The 26,700-nt window shown below is 39.7% G+C and overlaps 1 protein-coding gene across 2 annotated transcripts in view; it reads right to left on the reverse strand.

Annotated features, from left to right (window-relative positions):
• Positions 1-26,700, reverse strand: part of LOC128883500 (heterogeneous nuclear ribonucleoprotein L) — a 208,864-nt gene that overhangs the window by 152,801 nt on the left and 29,363 nt on the right. For both annotated transcript variants that reach the window (XM_054135935.1, XM_054135927.1), the window contains exon 3: positions 25,742-25,811. In XM_054135935.1, coding sequence (XP_053991910.1) covers positions 25,742-25,811 — 70 coding nt within the window. The remainder of the gene's footprint in view (positions 1-25,741; positions 25,812-26,700) is intronic.

Raw genomic sequence — 26,700 nt, forward strand, 5'->3', positions numbered from 1 at the left:
ATTTGATCCATATCGCCGAACTTTATTAAAAATTTCCTCAAATAGGTATCGAAAGGAACTCCATGCATATAATATGAATACTTCTTAATAACGAGGAATTATGATAAATACCTGTGATGAAAAATTCTTTAAGAATTGACTTTGGATTCGTGAGCATTGAGCTTTCGTGACTTACCTGAAACAAAAAGGAAAAGTTGGGTTAGTGACAACGAACAACAATTTCGACTAATGTATACATATCACCGTGAGTATGAATGTTTGTGATTGTCTCCTGTCACTAGCAATTACACTCCTGCACTTGTGTAAGCAATGAATGTTGACTTGTATGTTCGTTTGTTTGCAATGCATTTACTGTATTTGTTCAGTGAAAGTGTATTTATGTTTCGTTTCACAAACCATATATATAGCTTCATCTTGCTGTTTTGTTTTAAATAAAGTAAATTTTAGAATTTTGGACTCTTGCATTACTATCTTTCCAACGTAACCATTAGTACTGTGTTTGTAATGGAATATTTCTCATTTTACAAATTAACTTGTGAACCAATTCATGACAATTTTTCCAATCGAACAAATAACTCTTGTATGATCTAAATGTGTAAATTAGGAGCTGCAATATTTAAAATCTCTTGTATACATTTTTAGTTTGAAAATATGAATCGAAATAAAAGTATTATGATTAAATAATGCTTCGGAGTAGTTTTATGACGCTTTCACATAAATGTAAGACAGTTGTCAAAGAAAATATAAAAATGCTCAGTTGCTTACACACGAGTTAAATTTTGATTTCTTCACCGTGAAGTACTCGCTTCTACCATAATCAAAATTGCAATTATCGCTGAAAGTTGTTTATCTTCCACTCGAAACTTTTATCCAGATAAGAGTTTCGTCTATTTTTGTAGAAAAGCGAGTTGAATTAATCGCGCGTCCATTTAAGAAACGTATTGTCGCGAGAAAAACGCAGAGGAGCAAGAGGATGACGCACAGAGTGGCTGAGGTCGTTGCCATCCGAGCGAATCGTATCGCTCCGTAAATGATTCAACGTTGATGGTTAGAAGTGAAGTCTTCGTTGGCGGTAATAATCTCAGGCGAATAAATCAGCGAGAAAAACATTGTCCGAGAAAGAAATGCTGTCAATAACGCGATAAACGTGCATCGATTATGATTAGAGAAATTTATTTATGGCGCCGTCAGATTCATGAACGACATTAAGTGCTACTGTGATAGTACAAATAAATCAGTCTTTAAAAGAGTACGCAATTGTCATAACCAAAATTCAAGAATTTTATTTTTAACCGACTTCGAAAAGGAGGAAGTTACTCAATTCGACATGTATATTTTTCTTTTATGTTTTAAATACATAATTTAATCCAGAAGGAGGAAAACGAGCGCTTCTAATTTTCAAACGGGGAGAGGAGAATTCTAATTTTAAAAAAACTTGCAGAAAGGTTATATAAAGGATTAATATAAATATTGACGTAAATGTTTGTTTGTTTGGAATCCATTCATCGTATCTACTAAATGAAAATATGTTTAATTTCAATGATTGAACGTTTAAGTCGCGAAATATATTCAAACGTAACCCGCCCAACCCAGACTCATACGACACAACAGCGAAAAAGTGTATTTTCCAAATTTTTATTTGTCGATTTTTATTTGTATCCGAGCGTTTGTTCCGTCACAGTTAGAAAATAGCTGAACAGAATTCAATCAAATTTTGATACGCGTGTTATCCTTTCAATTTACAGAATAGGCTACGGTATATCAGGCTTGGCTTTGCGTTTCTTTTTAACGGATATATATATATTTTTTTTAATCGACATCCACTCGAGCGATGCGACGAGCAAAAAAAAAAGTGAGCTGGTACCATAGAAATTTCACCAGCCATCGGCGAAGCTTCGAATCGATTGCCGCATGTTATTGAATTGTAATGTAAAACGTGCGCTTTTTCTGCTTGGGATACAAATTGAACATCGTGGAACTCTACACGGTACAGATTCAAAAACGCATGGAGTACGATATCGATGACTTCGAGCTCGTGCAACCTGATCCAGACCCAGGGTTTGGGAATCAGGATACATGGATGACTTTGAATTCATCAAACGCGATAACAACGAACCTAAATCCGTAGAATCGGATACAGGAGCCTCAGGATTTCTCGCATCTAATGTAGATTCAGAAGGAATTTAAGATTTCAGCACAAATAACTCTGAACCCATTTTCTTTTCTTATTCTTATCAGCTGGACACCTCAGTGATTTACAAACTATAATCGCAATGAGCGAATGGAATGAGTGATGATAGAACATCTGTAGTGAATGAACTGCTGTGTATGGAATTTATTTGCTAACTCCTACGATAATTTTTGTCATCTCGAAAGGTGTAAAGTAAAACAATTTATTTATACTCATCAGTCTTCGTTAGACTTTTTCTAACTTTCTCCAATAACTTTCTATTTATACACTGATTTTAATAGTAATTATTATTTGATTCTTACGCGAAAAATTCCATTAAGCAATTCCTCCTGAATAAAAAATGATTCTATGAGTGGATTACTCTCTCTCTCTCTCTCTCTCTCTCATCGTGGAATTCATCGACTTCTTGTTAACTATTACAGAACCATGTATATCACATGCAAAATCAGAATCCACATTCACAAAAATTTTATTTTCCATTTGGGTCGAATATGGAGGGAATTCATATGGAACTGCCGGAACTCAATCGATCGATCGATATGGAAATGTTATCACCGGCTGGGACGATTGCAGCCGACACTTGAAAAAAAAAAACCAGTCTCATTTGCATAATAGAAAACGTTCAGACGTACGATGCACACATTTCCCCCCCTTTTTCAAACACTCGTTGGCCACTATTTACTCGTACCTGTCGGCTAGCGACACCTAACGTGTTAAAAAATACCATGATGTCAGAGAATTCCTCGGTGAAGTTTTCTCATCAAAATTGCAGAATTCCCGCACGCGAGAAATGATTGAAAAATTAGTAGATAGACAGAAAACTGCGAAAAAATAATGGAAAGCATATACGGAATTGAGGACCGAAAATAAATGATTTCAGGTCTTCCTTTTGGAAAAAAGAAACGCGATCGTTTTGGATGATATTGGTCCGATATCCAAATACATCGACGCAAAGGTCGACCATAAAAGGTCAAACATTTGACCATGCCAAATTTCACGTAACGATAGATACCCGGAAGCGAACGAGGAACACTTTCCGTACGATGCCAACGTAAAAACGTTTGTTCCGCTGGCCATTACGCCGCGGGCCAAATATATTTAGACTCGGTACGCGGCTAGCCAGCGGACGTTCGTTTGCTTATTTGAACGCCATGTGAAAACATCTGGACTATGAATGGGGAATAGATTTTTTCCACGTGGAGATAACTCGAGGCTGGTGGCTCGCTATTCGCAGATACGAGCGTTCGCCAGGAGAATCGACACTGTGGTACTATTATTCCGACTACACGGTTCAAGCAACAATGTGTTACTTAGTGGCAGGAGTCAATTCTCTTCCTAAGTCACCATGGAACGATAGACGAAAATGATTCGTGTTTGTAGCCTTGGCTTTGGAGGGTTTTTAAATAATTCGAATCGGTGCACCAAGAATAAAAATATAAATTTCTTTTCATCTTCATTCTATGGCAGACAGGGTTGGTGATAGGGTCACTTCTACATGAATTTTTTTACTGAAACACAATCACACATTATAACGAGAGGTTGTGGTCGACATAAGGATGCGTCGATGTTAATAACGAAGTAGTGAATTTAAGTGCATCGTTCCTTGTGGAAGAAAGGAACTTGAGAATTAAAAAATAAAAACACCAAAGTCACTCTACTTTGTGTTGTGTCGCTTTCCTACATCTCCTATTCGGAAACGAATAATCGAAAGTCCACAAATATCTATAAAGAATAGTGATACAAGATAAACTTCCAAGAAAAATAACAAAGGTGAATTATTCTTATCTATCGATCGATGTTTGCTTAAAAAGAGAATTCCAAACAGAGTAATGGTATCCAGTGTCGATGCTCCTGGCGAACGCTCGCATACGAAGGTGTGAAACAAGCATAAACACGTCGTTTTTTAAGAGATTTTCTGTCTGGCCGGCTCGACGAGCACCCTTTGGTCTCCCCGCGCGTTGAACAAATTAATCGACGATAAACGCGACGGTGGGTTCGGTTTATAAAGATTTATCGCGGCGGAAAATGACGAGGATGATCGCTTCGACGCTTTCCACGTTGGCGGATTCAAGTATCGCGTATGCAACAGACCGACGAGCATCCCTCGGCGCGTTCGCTCACGCAACAGCTTCGACTAACTTGCAGACGTAATCCAGACGCGAGTCAGACACTCGAACATTCTTGGCGGTAAAATTAGAAGCGAAAGGTGCGGCGGTCGCTAAATACGTCGTTACTCCTTTTTTCTGGGACGAAATCGAGCCGCAACGAACGATAGGAGGAGGAAACGATCGCTGATGGCAGCCGTGGATATGTTTGGACGAGGTGGATGATCTGCGAGTGGACAGATTCTGTGGGATTGCACAGAGAAAACTAGATACAACCGTTCAGAACTGACTTTCTTTTAGAAGAAATAAAATTATTTTTCAATGGATAGATAAATACCAAGTGGATGAGAGATAACGTGTTTATTTAAAAGAAAATTTTCCACAATAATTTATGCAAATTACGACGTGCACATTTTCGTGAAAAAATTATCCTAATCAGTAAACAAAATTTAAATACCCATGAAATTTATAATTTTGTATACCCAAGAAATTTTACCGAAGAAAGAAAACAGTACACTTTTATGTTAAGATAGACTTAAGAATATGGTACAGCACAGGCAAGTCTCCTATTATTGTCATACTTTGGACCGATTGTACAGTGCAATTTACACCATGTCTGAAGGGGTTACATCAAAATCACATAGTAAAGCACGCCAAGACTTATGGAATGACCTCATGTATTAAATATATTACTTATCATATTAAAGAAACCACAGTGAAGGATCGTTAATAGCACGTTATTATTTCTCGTCCAACTCCCTTACCCTCCGTAAGTTTTCCAGATACTTCGTTAGATCGTTTCTCATTTTCTCCCTCGTGTTTACCTAACACATGCTCCCAAGGCTACTTCTCCTATCTAGAGATACTACACGTTCTTCTATCTCCTTCTCGTCCCCCTTTATTTAATATTCCACCCCATTCTCCGCTCCTAGCCCTCTCAATTTCCCACTTCGCCCCTCCTTTTCCCCGCCAGCTGTTTCTTCCCTCCTTTGCAGTTCTCTGATCAAACTCTTCCCTCCGTCATCTACCTCTAAACTTTCCCAGACTCTAGCTACTCGCCTACTCGTTTCTATACCACTTATCACCTAACGTGATCCGTCCACGTGATCTCCACGTTCTCTCTTATCCTTTAACCTCGCAAATTGCAAGGCTTATTTTAGAGAGGCATAGAATTGATTTATGCTCCGAATATTTACATCTTCGACGAAAATTCTAGGAGTTAATGGTCCAAGTCTATGACACCTGAGTGTGCTTCCTTAACTCTTTGAGGCACACGATTATAAAAGAAAAAGAAAATTCAAGCTGCACAGAAAAACAGTGTCAACAACTTGCTAACGCGTTTTGACATATATACATTTCTAATTCCATTTACTGTACTTTTAGCGTTAGTTTATAGTATCGCCACATAAATGAAAGACATTAAATAAACCCACGTAACTTCAAAGAGTTAAAGGGTTTCAATCCTAATTCGATGTCATCCACAGTATCTTTTCGCTGGCTACACGTGTTTCAAACTCGCTAATGCCCAGACGCATCGTTCGTCGGGAATTGCGATACGCCAGCTTTTATGGCGGCACCGTAATTCCACCCAACAAGACAACGCCGGTGGATAAGTTACACGACAACCCCGAACACTTCGAAATTATCGTCGAAGCAGTCGTATCAACCATAATTGTACGAATTATCGCGCGATAAATCGTTACATCTGCGGTCTCTAATAGGGGCTTACGCGATTTATCGCGCGATAAGCTATACAATTTTGGTTTAATGATAATTACAAAGTGCGTGGGAGTTACTGAACAACCTGTCGCACGATCGTGCGAACAGCATTGCGACTGGCGTGCGACACGTTGCAGGATAAATCGTTCCGTCTGCTGTGAGCGAAACTTGGATCCATCGATCTTTCTACTGGAAAGAGAAGGGCTACCTAGACTGCACGAGTACTTGGAACAGTTCACGTTCTAATTATTGGAGTAATCACTAAAATTGGATCCGTCTGCCAAATTTCAATAAATTTAAGAAACTACAGCGTCAGTGTTCACAGGATACCGATTACTGTCCACAAGACAAGTGACATAGCGCTTCTAAATAAGAAATACCGCACAGGCTGAATAGGTCAGTGACCCCTTACGTAACGTACACATCACGAACGATTTTTCGTGGCCAGTGGGTAAAAAAGATGTCCGAATACGTTCCATTGTTAATTTTTCAGAAGTGTTGACACCAGGAATGCGTCTACCATTAGAGGGCCGCGACTCGACTAGGAAGTTCCTAACGAAGACCAATTTCGTTAGACTACCGGGAATAGAAACGCGGTCTTAACTGCATGCACAAACACTCAGCGTGGTTCGAGCGATGCTGGTAGTGGAAGCACTCCGTCTAGTTTGCCTCGTTTACAGGCGTTTAACTAGCTGGTGCCGCGTTTCGAATAGCTCGCACTGCCTTGCCCGTACAAGGACCAGGAAAAGAGAGTAGTGACGTTCGAGCGTTTGCTATGTACACGACCGAGAAAGTGGTTCGTACCGTGATGAATGTGATACGTAGAGCACAGATCCACCAGCAGGAAATTGCTTCGTTGACGAGGGTTCCATGAATGTGTATGAATTGAACTGGTGATTTTATGCATTTATGATACAAACGAATATGACAAATATGTATGCTAATCTTAACCGAAAAGTGTACGCACCTATACAATGCGAAACGTTAATATTATTATATGTATTAATTGGAGATATTCTACATATATGATAAAATATATTTTTAATGCATCACATGTATTCTTTTGCATGTTTCTATATTAATTCGTATTAATGACTAGAGTACTTTTTATATTTCTCTTGACTGAAGTCTGTTCAATTTATCGCAGACAATGCACGCTAGATTTTTCAAACGTCATCGCAAAAAAACAAGTCTAGAGGACTCGATTCAGAACGCCATCGTTTTTGGATAACGTAGAGTGAACGGAAACAGATATGTCAATAACAATATTGCGACAGAATATTGCAGATTTTTCGGACAGGTTTATCTGTTTCGATCGCGAAAATATTTTTGAAGGTAGAACATAGATTCGATCTTATATTTCGCATTAAGTAAGATGCGTAAAAACCAAAAGTTACCGGGTGACTGAATTTTTCCTAGTTCATGAAAATAGTGCAATAGCGCAATACATGATACAAAACAACTTGACGTTACAGTTAAAAAAAAAAAAAATCGGAGCTGCCCATCAAATGTAACAAATGCTTTCACCAGGAAAAAATTTACACTCAGCTGAATGACTTCCTCGAAATCATGCGAGTTTTGTGTATAACAATCCCTCATACATAATTTACGAGCGATTTAAGGTGAGCATGTCAGGTGCCTCCCCTGCATAATTTTCTGTTGAATTAGAGTTCTATTCGGTACGTGTTTCTTGAAAATTACATCGTATGGCAGCACTTGATATTATTAACATACTTCTATATAAATTTACAATATACTTTAACCCATTCACTGCCAGGCAAATTAAAAGCGTTTTGCCTTGATCCCTAAGATTTAATACAGATGTGTAATCAAGGTTATTATTTTTATAATAAAAAGTGATATTAAATTTGTTGTTTTAAAAAGAAAATTTACTAACATTACTACTTTAACAGTAAACTTTACGACTAAATAACTTTGATAACTAAAAAGATAAGTAACTTTAGTACTTCAACTTTAACTACCACTTAAAAATTTACTACTTTATTTTTATCCTTTGAGATATTTGGCAGTGAATGGCTTAAATAAAAATCATACTGTTTTTGATAAACAGAAATGCAAATTCAAAAGGCTTAGTACTTTATGTCAAGTACTTCAAGTCCAAAAAAATCATGAAAATAGTATCGGAACCGGCCAGAAAAAAAGAGTAGCCCACAAATTACTTGGCTACTCCCAGCGATGAACGCGAAGCGTTCAAAATTCCCTGCAACTAAATCCCGTATCAAATCCCTGCCTGACAGTAGCTAAGACACTCATCCCACTTAACTCCTACCTTCTCAACCTAATGTTTTGAAGTTCCCCCACTGTCGTTCGGCCCCAAACACGAATTCTACAATCGTCGTCGCACCCAAACGCGCTCCATACGACTCTCGAGCCTCGAATCTCGCGAATGTGTCATTTGCGTGCGATTACGCGCGTTCATGCGCACGCATAGCGCGGTAATGTAGCCAGCTGAGACTCGTGGGTCCAGAAGCCCGCTGTGATATATGATTTCGGTCAGTGCTGTCACAACACGAACGTCTCCTAAATTTCAAACGATTATAGATCTTCCTAAAGGCATGGATGGTAACGGGAAGGGTTCCCCGGAACGTTCAGGAATCCCACCCATTATACGTCGCGAACTTTCGTGTCGCTATGCGTAAAAATCAATATTTATGACATGTGTCAACTGCCCCCCTCCCGGCGCAAATGGGCGGTCTATTTTGGTGGCGGGTTCCTCGATTCCGCGTTCGCCTCTGCCGGGTGTCGACCTCTCGAGATCGAGTTTTGACGAGTACAAATGCACCCCGACGTGTCGAGGGAGAAAAAGGCCAGCACCTCCCCCCCCCCTCTCTCTCTCTCCTCTCCTGACTAATCGATAGACAGTCTCTGGAAAGCCCCTGGGAAGCGTGAAAGCGAGTTTATGGACATAAATCAACCAGTGTCCGCGTTCGGGACGAGAACGTTCTTCATCTCGAGAAGTAAACCATCCGAGTACAAATGATTCCCTTCTTTGGACGGAAATTGGCGGGACGACGTTCGAGCTGGGGTACATTGTCGACCAAAAGTTCGAAATTTATTAGATGGATTAGGTGGAAGAATTTCGTCGAAATGAGGAGCAATTCGAAAGGTTTAACCAGGATGGAGATGGTGTTAGTAACGACAATTATTGTTATCGGTAATTACACTACGGGTGTCTATTATGTGCCATGCGCTCGTCTCGTTCAGGTATCGCGTATCGTATATCCGGTGTAGTAAAGTAACTGAAATAGAATCACCGCGTCGTTATCTACGAAAGTCTGCCGTTGATTAGTATAATTCCGGTCGCGGGTGTTAGACGCAGGAAAACGTATTCTCGCACAGCTGAGCCCGGAACCCGATCTCCAAGTTGACTCCGCCGATATCCATAAGAACGACAACTGATACTGTACAAGAAGTAACGTTCGTCTCAACTTTATTCTTGTTCCAATATATTTATCTGTGCGTATATGTAATCCAAAACCTTATGGTAATCATACATGTTTATGCGTTAAATTTGAATCAGAGTCATTACAATCCTCGCATTCCAATTCGAAATTGTTTCTAATTATATAATACATATAGACAGGGTGCGCTTTAATGCTTTAAACGAAGATAAGATCCCGAAAAAGTTCGGACGTAACAGAATCGGTGAAAATCTGAGAAAGTGCACCATAAGCTCCATTTTACGGATGAAGCGAGCCCAAATAAAAGGTTCGAATCGGTCCGGTGGACCAAACTTTTCGAATCCGAGGATGTATCGGTGGTAAAAAGTTAGGATTCGCCTCGACGACGGAAAAACCACGCCGCTGGCGATCAATCAGAATTTCGAGGAAATTTCAAGAGTGTCCGAGCTCCTCCTTGAACGCGATGAAAGAGGAAAGCCGCGCACGCTTGTGTAACTCGACGATTTACGACGATCCGGCTCGTTTCTGGCGATTCACGGTAAAAAGGGTGCACCCACGTAGGTGGCCAGCTCCGTTCCACCACCCATTCGCCTCGAGGTGTAGCAGAAGACAGTGGTAGAGAAAGGAGTGCGAATGGGGTGGTAGAGAAAAGGGCGGGTTTTATCGATTATCGACTGGGGCCGGAAAAAGAGCACAGCTTGATGGATTCAAACACGGCCTACTACTTTTCCCGACTACTTCAACCACACCCTGCCTCGGTCACTGTAGAGAGTCGTTAAAATGGAACGGTATCGGGTAGAGACGTGAAGGGGGATGAGGGGAATTTCCGGGCTTCCTGTAACTCGAGGGAACGAATCGTAACGCGACGCTCGACCATTCTTGCGGCCCTGGAATTTGTCGCTTCGGATTTACAGCGGTAGCTTTCCAGGCGAAAAATCGGGTTTGTCGGCACTACCCTGAACTCAGGGATAAGTAGTGAATTCTATTTTACAGGTGGTATATTTAGGGGCGCTGTAAATAATCCATTTGGATCTTGGAGCTGGGATATTCACACTTCGAACAACCTATGGGTAATGTTCTCTTCGGAACAATGGTAGGGTAACGAGGGATGATTTATGGAACGTAACTGTACCAGGTGTATAGGATTCTAGAACGAAGACAGTGAAAAGTTAATGTAGTACATAAGTAGAATTTAATTTAATAAAGTAGAAAAGAAATTGTTAGATTTTTCATTGAAATCTATCGCAAAAATGAATCTCGTGAGAAAAGAGATGCTGTTTCTTCCGGTGCTTAAGCTAATAATAATGACGAGAAATATTATTTTTTACCTTGTTATACTTTTCTTTTAAGAAGTGCAGATATTCTCGTAATATATCCATCCGGTCTTTGATCTTTTAAGTAACTTTCGCTCTCGTCATCAACGCGCTTATATCATATGCACATATAGAATGTCGCAAAACAAGCGTCAGCCAATTATAATACTTTCGCAGCACGCATCGCGCGTGCACGTAATTCGCATGCGAACGCGAGGAAGCGCAGCGTTTGCTCGTCAGATGGCTGGCGATTAAGATAGATCACCATCGGGAGGCTCCGCCCACGCGACGCATAGATCTAAACCACGAAGACCACCGTGGTATCGGGACCGTTTCTCGGTTGGACCGTCACAATCGTTGTGACACACCGCCAGAATGACGAGCTTCCTCGTCTTCGTCGCTCCGCGTCTAGGTTAGGAAGATAATTAGGGAAGCCAGACATTATTTTAGAACCGCGCCGCTGTCCCATCGTAACTCGAAACATCGCGATAAATTGCCGGAGCGATGAGATAAACGAGAGACTCTCGAAATAATGAAAACCGGGAACGAGCAAGCTTTCTGCCGCGAGCAAATTTATTACACGCGATAATGAATTGTCTCGCGAGCGTCTGGTCCTTTGCATCGTCTTGTTTTTTCCCTACCAAGATTTGTTTATTAACCCTCGAGCGTCGTGGACCACTGGAGAACATTACGAATAAGCGCCGTGAGCTGAGATATTGACTACCCTTTAATTAAATTCGAGAGTATTGGGCAGGGTATTTACCAGGTAATAATTTGAAAAAAGAATGGTGTTTATTTGGGGGGATTAAAGAGTGGATGTAAATTGGAAGTTTGGTATACTTATACGTTTACTTGTAATGAAGGGCGACTCGTAAATATGGAGTTCACTCTCTGTCCTTTTGTACGTTCGACGCTCGACTCGAGCCAAATGTAAACACAGAATAGAAACCTCGACTGGATAACTGCAATGTTTGGGTCCCGATTTTCTTGCACTTATCCGGACTTTACTGTAATTCAATTTATATCTGTGCTACAGTCTACATGAACGTTATACTGAACGCAATTTTTCGGAAATAATTCGGCGATTTCAGATAACAATACCAGTAATTAACGAGGTAAATACTTTGTAAAACATCTAGATTATTATTCATTTTCAGATACCCCACCTCCAATTACTATTAGTTGAAGATGTATTAGGACAAAACTATATAAAACACCATATTACCTTCAGATAGCTAAACTGGTCAACCCACCCCAGTGTATTTCCCTTTATACTTACAAGTCCTTCCGCCACAAACTTGCCTACTTCTTCACAAATATCCAGGAACGGCCAAATAAATTTCCTCCGGCGGTGTTACGAACGGGCGAGCGCCGATGGCCTTTCATATTTTACATTTATCGCCAGATCGCGGAAAAACTGCTACATAACCGTCCGACCTAATATTTTTCCGCCAGACTTTTCCTGTTCGCTGGTTCCCGTGGTCTCTGCGAGGGATCACGTTAACTCGCCAGAATTTACGGTCGAATTACTCGCGCTTAATTACACCTGGACGCGCGATTAAGCGACAAATTCGTCTCGCTTCGCGTCTTCGCGCGATAAGATTCAATTACGATCAGTCACGCGAACCACGCCGCCTGGAATCCCGTGTACGAGCGTGTACGAGCGTGCCGGAGTGTGTACGCGAGCGTCACGGCAGGGAACAGGGTCGTTCGCGATTGCCAATCGCGGACAGATCAACCTCGTCTCGGGATTCGATCGAGGCGCGCGCGCCGGATCAGAATTAAACGATGAATTATTCCCATCGGTCGCAATTGATACGCTCGAGCGGAGTGATTGGCCGCGAAACAGCGGGACGCGTTCGTCGGCCCTCGAATATAATAATCGAGCAGCCACGCGCCACGAAATCGATCCGCAAAGTACGGTTAGTAACGTTCCTGTACATCTGTACATAACAGGAGCTTCTCTCACCCTTTCGATTTGGATATTTTTTTCAGGTATCTCTACAGTGCTCTCGAATGTAATAATCGAATGAACACGAGCCACAAAATCGGTTCATCATAGGCCGCGACAGGAACTTTCACCTTTTCGAGGTGACTATGTTTTTCAAGTATTCGAACAGTGGACGTTGTACAGAGCGAGTACAAAGCTACTGGGCGAATTGCTTCGTGAACGATAAGGAATTACAATTCAATGCATTTGTTTAATTAATATTTATAGCTTTCGGTTTTGTAATCCTTTGGATCCTTTGTATACGAAGCCTTAAGGAGCCTTATGAAGCACTTAAAGGTCTTAAACCCTTTGGAGCTGAATATTCTTTATGTGCCTTAAATTATTCAGGGCTCGATAAATGTAATCGAACAAAACAGTAACGATATTAATGTTACTTTTTTAAAATATTGCCTTGTTCCAAGTGTAACAGAAATAGTAAATATCGAAAGAGCAATATACCTCATTACAACCTCAACAATTATTTCTGATGAACTGCCACGCTATTAATCGTTAACCATAAAGTGCAATCGAAAATCAATAATTCATATTATGTCAAACATAATCCCGCCTGATCGTTCATTCATCCAAATATGTGCTTCGTAATAATGATCGTGGATTATATTTTGCCCAATACCGGACCGGTTAACTTCCCCCTCTGCGTAATTTCCGATTTCTGGTAGACTCGAGATTGCATAGCGACATGAAGCTTCGCGAAATATTATAAATCTTCCTACGTAGAGATAACATCGTCCCGAAAGGCGATTCACTTACGGAAGTTAAAGTACGCGAGGGTAGCACGGTGCCGCTCAGAAATCCTTTGTGCTGAAAATCGACTGTACGCTCGATCGCAATGTAATGGGCCGCTCGGTTTTGTGGAAGATCGAGTGCGTTCTCGTGGACTTTGAAAGAATCGAACTTTCGAGGACAGACTTCGGGAGCACTTTAGGAATGTTCGAGGCAAATAAAAAGAAGAGGAGGCTTCCGATGTTAGGCTCTACTGCTTCCTTTATCTCCACTTGTTTTCCACTTATAAACTTCTTTCTGCGGGTCGATTCTTTCATCCAGCGAACTTTGAACGCGAGCCTTGTCCGTATTTCAGAAAGAACCGGATGACACGAATTCGATCGCGATTATTTGAGACGAATATTCCCCGAAAGTCCCCTTTCGGTAACCCACGAGCAGCGTTCCGGTATCATGTCCTGGAGATAGTTCGATAACTTGCGTTATTTTTTATTTTTGAAAGATTATTATGGGCTATTTTTAATATTTAGAAGTATTTAACATGTTACACGTGTAATATATTCCACGTTAAATTGAATTGATTCCATTACTATAAAATTACTTCGAATTAATTAATTCTATTATTATAATTAATATTATTCTAATATTAACACGTTATCTATTACACATCATATGATATTAATTATCCGTTATACGTTACACGTAAAATTGAATTCCATTTAACTTAATCGAGTCACTCTAATTTAATTCAAATCTCGAGTTCCATAAATTCGCGCTGTTTTGAAATACCAACAAAAATGACCAACCATTAATTAGACAAAAATCATAGACAGTGACCGTCCCACTAAATAACTTCATCTACCAAATGAAACCTCAACGTACCTACATAAAATTCATATTTAAACATAAATTAGATCTTCCGATTTCACTCCGGATTCCGCGACCGCGAATGGAAAGTTGCGCAAACATCGACCAGAACACCAAAGACGATCGTTGCGGTTAAACGCGAGCCGAGTAGATTCGTAACGGTACATAGTCGGATTCAGCGAGTTCTTGATCGAGTCCAAGCAACTCTGGAAACGGCCATTGAAACGGCGCGATACGGTTACACGCACCGCGGTAACTGGATACCCGGCTCGTACTTTTCTATTTAAATTGTGGAAAACGTTCCCTGACAAACTTCCTTGCACTCTCCCGCTCACCCGTCAAACACCGACAATTGGTCGCGATTATAATGGAAAGAAGGAACAACGAGGGAACTTTAAACTACGCGAGACTCGCGTACGAAGTTTGCATTGGCGAAGAATGAGCTAACCAAACGGAAGTGTCTTTAATTCAGGGGCTGAAGTTTCTTTGCTCGTATCAGCGCTTTTTATCGTCGAAGTTTGCGGTACACGGTGGAACTGCGGTTTGGGTATACGCGATGAATTATTTTGTGACCTATCGAGGGCGCGGGGTCTTTGCAAATGCAACAGGAGAGCCGAATTCCTTCCTGATAATCGAGGGCTAAAGGGCCTCGGCTAAGAGATCTTAACCCTTTCAAATTTTAATTTTTTTTTGCTCGTACTAACGTAATTTAATTTTTAGGGTTAACTTTGACTAAAATTAGTATGGAAAAAATAAAAAAATTTCTAATAGTCCACCTTTCACGAGCCTAGAACCCACCACGTTCCCCTAAATGCGCAAACCGTCCACCAGGAGATATAAAAGCTGCATCCGTGCTCGACGAAGCAAGATTTTGCACGATCTCAAAACGGAACCCCCAGTGTAAAATGCATTAATAGTCACCATACTGAATACAGAAAAGCCTAGGATCTTCTGTCAAGAAGCAGTCAAAAACATTGGCCCGAACCAGGGCTTCTTAAAATTCAAAGGAAAGGCTCTCAATTTCAATGTCAACTCCACCCGTCGAACAAGCTCGTCCGTATCAAAAGTCTTTGATCGTTTACAACGCAAACTGCAATTAAAATCGCAGAAAGAAGGAAAAATCACCGAGGATACTGTGATATCTCAACGGATCCACTTTCGACGCTGTCCAAAGACTGAAACGGGAGTCTTCAGAGAAAGGAACGTAAGCAAAAAAAAACGGTTTAATCGCTTCTCTTTCGTCCCGCGAGGAGGAAATTACTCTTTTTCTACGCGGGTCAGATTTTATCCGCGGGGATGAAACAATGCTGAGTTATAAGCTGAAAAGAGTGTTCGTTCTCCTATGGGGAGCTGAGAAAATATCGAGCCTCGAACGGCCGGAGAGCTTTAAGAGCGAGCGCAAATGTAACTCGATCCAACAACAATGCGAAGACCGCATCGCAATATCCGCAGAAATTTTTAACGTCCATGAAATACCAGCGAGAGTAAGGGAACGTACTGTTTAATCTGCCATGGGTGGGTTCCAACCATTTTCCCGTTGTGCGTAAATAGAAATTCCAGCGGAACGCTTACGCGGTGGGATTCGCTGGAAAAATTTCCATCGGCGTGTGCGTTGTCCGCAAGAGAACGATCCGTTGTTCGAATTTTATTCGGCGGGATCCATCATTCATTCAAAGTGCGATTGATTTCGACGTAACGACTATTGAGACCAGCGCGAGACTCATCAATATTGTTTTGCGGGAGACAAAAGGCGTTGTTGTTGCAACGATACACTAAAACGGTCTTCTCGATTAAACGCGTGGAAAATGGGTGGTTTTTGGACATTTTTGGAAGAGAAAGCACCAGTTGGATTTTCCTCAAATTTAACAGGCGATTTTGTTAATCAGTCAGGAAGGTTTTTGTATTTTTATGGAAAGGAAAGCAATATATAGGCTAGATCATTTTTTTGATAAGGAAGTCTGTATATAGATACATTTGAGCCGTTCATTGCACGAATCGATTAACTCCACTTTTTGAAAAATCTTAAATGTAAGTGTCAAAGCACTTGGTATGGTCGTAACTTTTTATATTTATAATAACTTTCCTGAAAAGGAAAGAACTTGTTTCAACACTTATTTGAATTTATATTATAAAGAGAATTCTAAAAAACAATGTACATTCTTTCATTGGATTTCTCAACTTTTTGTTTTATGGAGTTAATCGATTTGTGCAATGTTTCGTTTATCAAGTATATCACAATAATTCATCCCAATATTCCATGGAGGAAGTGATGAACCTGAAGAATCCAAATAAAATATACCTAACAAAACAAATATCTATATTTAATAGCCGTTTATACCATTTGCCATGCCATTCTTACTATACCATTAAAAATCAAATTACTTTACCATTTAAAATCAAATATAACGACGTCGACTGACGCAGCTTCTATAACTGTATAATAACCATGTTCTTTGCATTAAATTGACAAGTGGGAGGGACGATCGCTTAGCAATGAATGAAGATGATAGCTTCAAGAAACAGACAGTAATGATAGGTAGTGGAGATAAAGTGTTTAACTGGGGCTGCTCCTTATTGGATTGGTTACCTCGATCATTGCATGACTCCCGACACTTACCCTCTTTTCAGGCAATTATCGAAGTTCTACCGTATCCACCAACACTACCGTTTCCTTTCTGTTATACACGAGGTAAATTGTTACATATTCTATGAATGGATATCATCCATTACTTCTACCTGAAATGACAAATAATCCGAGGCTGAACAAATGATTACAGGAAAACTGAATATACATACGAGTCAATGATGTAATATGTAGATACGCTGAGACTGAATAAATACACAAGTCGATGATGATGTACGTATAATGTATGATGCATCAAGCACAATTTTAAATTTATTACGATTTGGTAACAGAAGCAGATTAATGCAGTCATTATACGATAAATCAAATGGTTTCAATGCGGCGAGGTACGTATGTTTCTATTAGTATTAATCAAATCTTCAATAGAGGATAATAAGCACAGTTGTTACCGTTATGTAAGAATTAAACCAGTTACCAATCAACGATTAATTCTTCATCTTCATTATCGCGTCAAATATTTTTTTGTCTCGACTTCATTCAACTGATTTTATTAAGTTAATAATCCCAATGCTGCCAATAAATTTGTTAATAGAAGACGAAGTTTAAACGAATACCGTTAATAGGTAGAAGCCTCTTACGAAGTATACCGAGTTGTGCCTAAGTGATTAAAAAGGAAATGCTACAGAAACAAGTTGGATGAAGTCAAGGTGAGCTTAATGTTTTTTAAGAAAACATATTCTCACCTTTATGGAGCGACGGTCAATTTTACAACGCATTTAACAACTTGTGTCACGCAAGGTGGTTCGAGATCGAAAGTACATAACGAAACGACCCTCGAGCAAACCTTGGATTACTTTTGCACCTGTACGCGGTATCGAACGGCTTTTCGTGATGGGGCGTTGAACTCGCCTTGGCCCTGGTAAACTCGATCCAAATTTCAAGCTATTCTTTATCTGAATAATTTATTCTCAAAACAAAACGACGATTGTTCAAGAAAGGAAAAATACGGATGGATCAAGAAAAATTGAGATACTTTATCTCGTGGAATGAAAAATGTAACTTTTCCCATTTGTTGAAATATGAAATTGACCTTGACTCCTTCGTGCCACCTCAATTTTCTCCGAGCAAAAAATTTTCCAATTTTCCACGTACCGCAGTTTCTACCTCCGAGTCGAGTATTAGAACGTGCATCGAAGGATTCCGCCAACGAAAACTCCGCTGCCTCGTATTCTTTCACGCGATTCCCTGATCGTTACTCGAAGGCAAAGACGGGGCCAAAATTTTATTCGAATAGCAAATGGCAAATAGAAACACCGTACAGCACTTTATACGTAACCTGCATTCCGTTCGATAGCTATTCCGTCGAAAGTTGACGATCATTTTTTTTTGTTTTTTAATCAAATACGATATTTCGATAGGAATAATAATATAAGAAAATATTATTTTCCATCCAAAGTGGATAAAAATTATAAGATTGGGGAAGGATTTAATAATTCGTATTTTTGTCCATAATTTCGGTTTCAGAAATAACAGAATATACGTTCTAACGTATCACAGAACAAAAAATATATAAACTGAATTATGGTCAACTGTACAATCTAATAATGAATAAAATACTATAGTGTCCGAATATTAATACTGTACAAATAAATGTGAAAAGTCTATGCATAGAACGAAAGAAACAGACCAGACTATGCAAATTAAACTGAGTGATGTAAGAAACTTTTGACATCAAAGCAGCAGCACGCGTTCTTTAGCATCTCCGAACAATTGGTCATATGACGTCCAGACGTCGAAACATATGTTGCTACTTTGATATTACAAGTTTCTTTCATACTCCAACTTAATTTACATTTACATAACTCGAACTTTTCCTTTCATTTTGTGTGTCGACTTTTTATTATTATTTCCACGTATCAATTCCTAAGGAAATCTGGTTGAAAAAAAAGTGATTTTATCATCTCCAAAATGAATTTTCTTTTACTCAATATCCCAAAGAACTAAAACAAACTTCCTCATTTATGACTATTGCATTTCTTTTTATACGTATATTTTATCCGCCATTCAATTACGTAACCCAAACTTTTCCTTGCATTTTGTACGTTGATTTTTTAATATTATTTCCACGTATCAATTCCTAAGAAAATCTGGTTGAAAAGAAAGTTATTTTATCATCTCCAAAATGAATTTTCGTTTACTCAATATCCCAAAGAACTAAAACAAGCTTCTCCATTTATTACTGCATTTCTTTTTTATACTTTATCCTCCATTCGAAATTTCTGCTTAAACGACAATTTCACTCGCATCTCACCTGAAAACTTCGTTTCGAGACGCCGACTGGGATCCGTCGCGAATGTCAGCGGCATTTCCCATCGGGACCAAGCTAAAGCAGGAAACAACGTCAACGTTTACTCGTATGCTCCACGGGTCTGTCCTCGGAAGTCCAGGACACGCGTTAGTTAGGAATCGGCAGCGAATGCATAAGAAATGCCAATCTGAGAGACATCCTTTCTCTCACGGGAGACGCTGCAAGTAGGTCGTGGGCATTAAATACGTCAGGGCTGTTATACAGTATACGAAAACCACATGGAACGTTCCTGCCACCACGTACGGGAATATAATTCTCGTGTCACGTCACTCCGCGGCGAAGCCAAGCTTATTGCCGTGGATATGTCGCCGTTCCAGTCTGGAACTTCATTTCGTGCCGCAAATTACGCGCCGAAACGAGTCAACTGAACGCCGAGTTTAATGATTCGTTTAATATGCCTTAAACGCCACTTGATATCGCGAAATATACATTTGGAGCTCGACACTTAAGAAAACATATAGCGCCGTGTGGACACGGTCGCTAAATGAACTTTTAACATGCAAAGTGATGATCGCTCGCGTTATTGCCTCGCAGCTGAGAGCGTGAAATTATGCTTGGACGTTGTCATTATACAAAAGAAACTTTTAAAAGGATATATAGGGAAATAATGTTAGAACCGAGGAAATAGGAGTAATTGAGACTGTGGAGTATTTGAGATTTTATTTTTGAGAATAGTTTGCAAATTCATGGTTTATTTTTAAGAATACACTGATGATATTTTAGAATAGTAGTCGAAAATCTTGGACGCTGGAGAAAGTTTAGGTGCTGAAGCTTCAAAGCTGTCCTAGTTGAGAGTTTTCAAGTTTGGGAAAGTGATATTTCAAAAAGAACTAAAATATAGTTAAAGAAGTAACTTGAGATACTTATTTTTAGCTTCATCTTTCAGAAAAGAAATTACTTCCTGGTTATTTGTAGGCCCACGAATGAATTAACTTGTATGCTAAAGTCTTCAGTAAAAAAAAAAAGAATGTTCTTTTGGTTAGATGGACGAGACAAGTCTTAAAGCATAGAATCGAAAGAGCTCGACTAAAATGCTCGAATCAATCTACTCTCCAAGAAACTTTCATCTCGCCATAAATATAAATTACCATCATATTTTTAATATCTTCTAAGTGGTATCCTCGATATTTCCCGAATTAAAACAGCTAAATTTGCGATAATATCAAACTATAAAATCAACCAGCAAAGATTTCCTAGAATCATCTAACCTGTTGATCGAAAAGTGATCCCAGTCATCGTCAACTTTCTACTTCAGCGACTTCGATTAACGAGCAACGGAAAGATCCGAAATTACACGGCACGGTCGACTCGCCTCAAACAAACAAACATCAAACCAGACGAAAAAAGAGGAGATCCACGATCGACTCGCGGCATCGCACCAGTGCCATGATTTAAGCACTCTAAATAGAATTCGGAGCTGCAAATCGCTGCGAGCGCACGGTTAGCTTCCCTTCCCGTTTACCACTTCAACGCGACTATCTTCGACTAATGCATATTTAGTCGGGACCGCGCTGGAGGGATCGAGCCGCGGCCAATTAAAATATTTTCACTGGTTATAAGGTCTGTGTGAGGTATCGGTGACGCGCGAACGGCGAGCACACGTCGTATAAATTCGACGGAACGCCACCATTCTAAAATAACAGCCGGCTAGATGTAATATAGCTCGGTATTCGAAATAAAAGCACGCCACGTACAAGAAATACAGGAGGTGGGTTCGCATGGCGGCGAAGGTGTTAATCTTAATCCGGTGACTCTAACGGGGGCCTGCTGGATGAGTTATCGCTGGAATTAAAGCGCGCGAAAATTCATGGCTATGTACAGTTCCCGACCGAGCTCCTCGACCTGGCCGATGCACCCTATAAAATCACTTGGACTGCAACGCGGAGATGGGCGAAATTCCGCTTCGAGTAACGAACGACGAATTAAATCGAAGCTACGGTCATTCATTCGGGTTTAGTTAACAGTTTAATTGCGGATCTGTTGTGGAATTGTCTGCAACTTAGGAGGGGATTTTAGTACATTATTAGAAAGTTCTAATAAGTTCTCATATCTATGTTGGAATGAAAGTTTCTTGGAGTTAGTGGTTAATTTTATAGTTTGCGATGCTCTCTTTAAATAGTCATTTAATTCTAAAAAATATTAACGATACCAATTATAAAATCTTAAAAACGTGATGGTAGTTTAGTTATTCAGGTAGACTAATTTCTACAAACTGTTACTACTAGGTAAATCAAAATGCTCGTCTATTTCTTCATTATAATTAGATAATTAGCATCGCTATTAACACTTTATCTACATAGAATCTATTCGTAAGATTTTTAATTTCAATGTTTACATACCGCAACCCATTAACTATGTTGTTGGTTATCTACTTACAATACTCAATTTGAGGAAGCAAATAAGGATTTAATACACCCTGTATGCACAGCATTTATCAGTTTCAGAGGTGAAAACCGTTTTGACTGTTTGGTTCCCTATCTGCAATTAAAATCAGTTCCCTCGCGAGCGGAGAAATACCGTTCCACTACGGGAATACAAGAATATTCTCGCAAACAAGTTTCACGCATCCGTCGCGCTATACGAGTGAATTTATGCATCCGAGTAGATGCGTTAATCATCGATCTCTGAAAGGTAAGATAACGTTAACGCGCATCCAGCTTCGGAAACGAGGTGTCTCCGAATACATAATTCGTCGGGTCTTTATTAATTCTCGAGGTCAGTGGGATAATCTCGAAAGTTTTACCACTCGTTTCTAGGACATCCTGCTCATCTAACCGTTACCATGGCGTAAGAGTCGGAGCACATTTGAACGTCGGGGTGCGTTCATACTCGGCTCACGTGCAACAGGAGTCCGTGATCGATGATGTCGTTCTTTTGAGCGATGCCGAAAAGCTGGCGCGCCGACTTGCTCCGGTGGGCGCGCGCCTTTGAAATTTGTCGCCATTCGTCAACCCAGCTCCAAATTATAATTTGAATTATGGAAGCGTATCGGTTCTATAATCGATGAAAGCATATCTGAGTTAGGAAACGTTTGATTTATCACGATGAAAATATATTTGAATTACAAAGTGATATTAGATTTAATTATGCATCCATAAAAATATACGTTCATCGAACTGAATAAAGAATAAAGCGTGGAATTAATATTTTTCTATTATATTTGAAATAAATTATTTTCAGGGAAGATGTAATTATTACAAGGAATAAATTATCTATCTATGTATATAATTTTCAGTTGAGCAGCTATTAATTAGACCAATCGTTTTTATCACTGATTTTCATATTTTCATTTCTGCGATTATTTCTACATTCATTCCTACGCGCTTTTGATTTTCCTTGGTACAATACGAGGCCATTACGTCGACTCGCCCGAGCAGCAAACAAAGTGAAGCGAATTGTAAGAAACTTGAGACGTACGTCGGTCTTTAGAATGCAATTTCCGGGGACTGATGCGGGCTAAGGCTGACGTTTATCGGCTCGCGACACGAGCTGCCGTTAAACCTAGTGAAAATTATTGGAATAATTTGCATATCGCGTTAAACTGAATGGAAGAAATCAAGAATCCTTGATAGGGGGTGCTCGTTGGGCAAATATTGATAGGATATTGGAACCCAAACTGTGCTAATAATGTTGCCTTTCCGTTATTGATGTGCCCTCTAGGTATTAGGGGAAATTTTAATCAACTATCAAAACAAACGAACAGGTGCAAATCTGTTTCACGAAGAATCTTCGCAACAGTAACTCGTGGAATATAAATTAAAATTCAGAGACATATAACATTCCTGACTCAATCAAATTCACGTTTTTGTTTGTAAGTTTTAATCGTGTTACAGATTGATACAAAAATAAAATATAGTAAAAGAGACCATCAGTAATAATTATGATGTACAATGAAAGGAGTAATCTTCCTTTATAATTCACACACCCGACAAAATGACAAGCGAACTTCACAATTAAATAATAAACTATACACAAATATAAAAATTTCTAATTCCATTATACCCTTTCGTGCATTCGTAAAATGTTCATTTCCAGTGTGCCCTTAATTAAAGGGAACCTGGTACACTGGATGACGTACAAGCCACAAGCATACGGTAAATTATGTAAAAAAAAAAGAATTAGCAAACAGTATTACTACGCTCGCGTTATTGCGCGACAGCAAGCCTCTACAAAGGATTTCATATTCCGAAGATAACGATGTCGTTAATTTAGCGAGACTAGATCGCTAAAATAAGACACTGCGGCGACGTCGTGTCCGAGGAAACGATTCCTCGCGCGATGTCGAGTAAAAGCCTTCTCGGTTAGGCGCTCTTTAATTAGTGCGTCCGTCCCAGGGATAACGAAAGGAAAAACGAGGGAAAAAGCTATATAAGCATTGTGACCGGAGAGGTATGCGAGGACTCGCGAATGGACGGACCGCGAACAATGCCAGATCGCGCAAGAGCATCGAGCATTCGAGGGACAGAAACAGCGACAGAGCTCATCTATTATTGGCGCAAAACAGAAATAAAATGCGGTGCGACGGCCTGTGAAACCTGTATGGTGCTCGCGTTGCGCCAACAACTTTTGTCCCGTCTTTCGTGCTTTTCGACGATTCTTTTCCATCTTGCGATCGAATACGCGCACACATGTGCGTTTCTTTTCCTTACGTATCGATAATGCAATTGATATCGTACCTCTACCATCGACGGTATTCACGTGCGACACGTTACTATATATATATTTCGATAAAGGAAGTCCATTAGGGTTTATTGTGGCCATTTAACGCTATAAGTAAGGACGACGCATGGCTGTTAAATTAGATGTAGAAATCAATTATGCGCCTTTATGAAGCAAACTTATCATTTATGTATAAAGAGAACCCACACGGCTTTTTATTTTCAAAGCATTCGCCACCACTTCCGATAACGTCGTGCCATCTCTTAGACGATTGCTGAATTCACAGACGAAAACAAAATGGCGAAATCGATGCGATATTCTTCTGCGCCACTTCGAATGTTTGGAAGTGTGTATCTACTGGACAGTGTGGACGTGGGAGGAATAGATGATGAAAATTAGAAGCTAGGTTATGAGGATATAATGAATGGGAGACAATATCTTAATCCCCAGTTCCTCGATGTTAACCCCCTTTCCAAATTTTTTGAAACAAAATAAACTGTACCTAATATTGTAACTCGTGACTAGGGAGCTTCCATTGAGAGCCTAATAATAGGTACTATAAAGTGGTTGATGCAACTATAAATAACTAATAAAAAAATTGTCCCCATTTTTACCTCCAATAATGTTTGCAAACATTTATATTAGGGAAAATGCATCGGTGAATCATTCGATCCATACCGCAGAGATTACCCGAACAAAATTCGGTGTCTGGTCGTTTTGAAGCGTCAGCGTGTTTCAGTGCGTTGACTGCCGCGTCAGGGAGTTCATTGAAAGGCGACTGAAAAGTTTGCAGGCTCGTCAATATAAATGAAAAATGCTTAATCGAATAATGCTGATCGATCCTTCCAGCAATTTATTGTACGTTTTGTCCTTCGTTTGTGTTTCACAAGTCTCCGCCCACTTATTGTAAATTAAATTATATTCGAGAAGTACGTGTACAAATACGTCGAAAATATTAATCAACCACAGATCAGCCTTCTTTCTTACATGATTTTTTCTCTTTTACTTTTTAATATACCGACGTCCGTCTCATGCAAATCAGTCAGTTTTTTCTTCAAACCTTCGATCATGGTCAATTACAATATTTCTAAATTGTTAATACTTTCAGTTTCCATGAAATTGTCTCAGCCACAAGGTGAATGCCGCTCATAAATATTCTCGATGCAGCGCAGCCTGCGTAAAGTATCCTCCTTTAGATCATTTTAAAGAGCAGAGTTCGCCTAATACAATTACTAAAGAAAATTCATAAATTCATGAACGTTGCTCTCGTGAATTTTAAAATGCAAAATGTTGACCATTTTTGCTATAACTTGCTTCGACGACTGGTGGAAGGTTGAATATCAAGCGTCAATGGCCTTGTCGTTTGATCTTGTGGTACTACGTTTAATTCGTGCGTTAAACCGAAATTCCACATAATTACATACGCCGAGGTGCATGAAATGGCCTAATACATCGTGTAATAACGTGTAATCTCTGTTATAACGCGTCAAATAATTAATAGACACGGATCGATACGATACATTAGTGAAATAGAAAATTGCTGTTTGCTCCGGTATGATTGATCTGCGACCTGTACTGACTGAGCATTTTTACTGCAACCTTCTGAACCATGTTTCAAATGTGCCCTATAATTAATAAATTTTTAAAAATAAATAAATTTTACTAAACTGTAAATTTTTAAGGTGTAATGTTACAGAGAAATGAAACATATAGTTGAATTGAGTGAAGTAGAAGTACTCTATATAAGATATTATTGATCAATATTTATAAATGAACACTTACCACGGTGATGGGGTAGACTGGGTTGATAATTGTGAAGAGGAGAACGTGATTTGGTGTATTATTGTCTTCCCTGAAAACAGAAAATTGAACACACCGTTAGATTCCAGAAAATTAACCTCTTTTCGTCGAACATTTTTATTACAGCACTATCTCAACAACTTGATATTATCATATATTATTATCCTCTCCAGAACATGCACACCAATAATCAATTATAATCGTGTTTTGTCTTCATGTATATTTCTACATATCGTATCCGATATTTATATTCCTATATAGCTACTTCCATATTTTTCCTACAATTTTTTAAATTTAAATTGTAAGACCTCTTGTGTACTTCGAATCGCTGCAAATATTAATCTGCGCGTTCTCCGCCACGCGATTCTCATCGAGCAGTGAAAAATTCCGCATTTCCCGTGGGTCAGCGTTGGGTCGCAGCCAGCCAGGGTGCGCGGGATTGGTGAAATTTTTTTATTAAATCAGAGCGTGCCCCGGCTGGAGTGGGGAAGCGGGAATATTCGATTACTCCAAGAGAAACGGAGGAAAAATTGTACTCCGTAATTTCCTTCCGAGATTCGACGCCTAGCGCGATACAACAGCGAAGCGACTATTGATAGATAGCCTCGCCTATACATTTTTCATGCCCCGACGTCGATGTATTCCCTCTTCCGTCTCTGCTTCGCGACCAATTGGGAATTCAACTGCCTGGCCATTTTTCCCGCGAAAAGGAAGGGCCTGGGGTGCTCTCGCTTTTGCAATTCAAAGCGGCCAATCCTTATACGAATCTGTTGCGCCCCTGCCTCTAAATTATAAAACTCTCCGAGGAATCCGTCTTGACTCGTTAGCTAATTTAAGCGAATAAAGTTTGTAGTTACTTTGGATGAGAATTCTATTTAATGCGTTCAATGGTATTAACACTTTGCCGACCGGTAACGTTTGGACACATATATGTTTAAATT

The sequence above is a fragment of the Hylaeus volcanicus genome, chromosome 1 (genome assembly GCF_026283585.1).
Source record: "Hylaeus volcanicus isolate JK05 chromosome 1, UHH_iyHylVolc1.0_haploid, whole genome shotgun sequence".
Taxonomy (NCBI): Eukaryota; Metazoa; Arthropoda; class Insecta; order Hymenoptera; family Colletidae; genus Hylaeus; species Hylaeus volcanicus.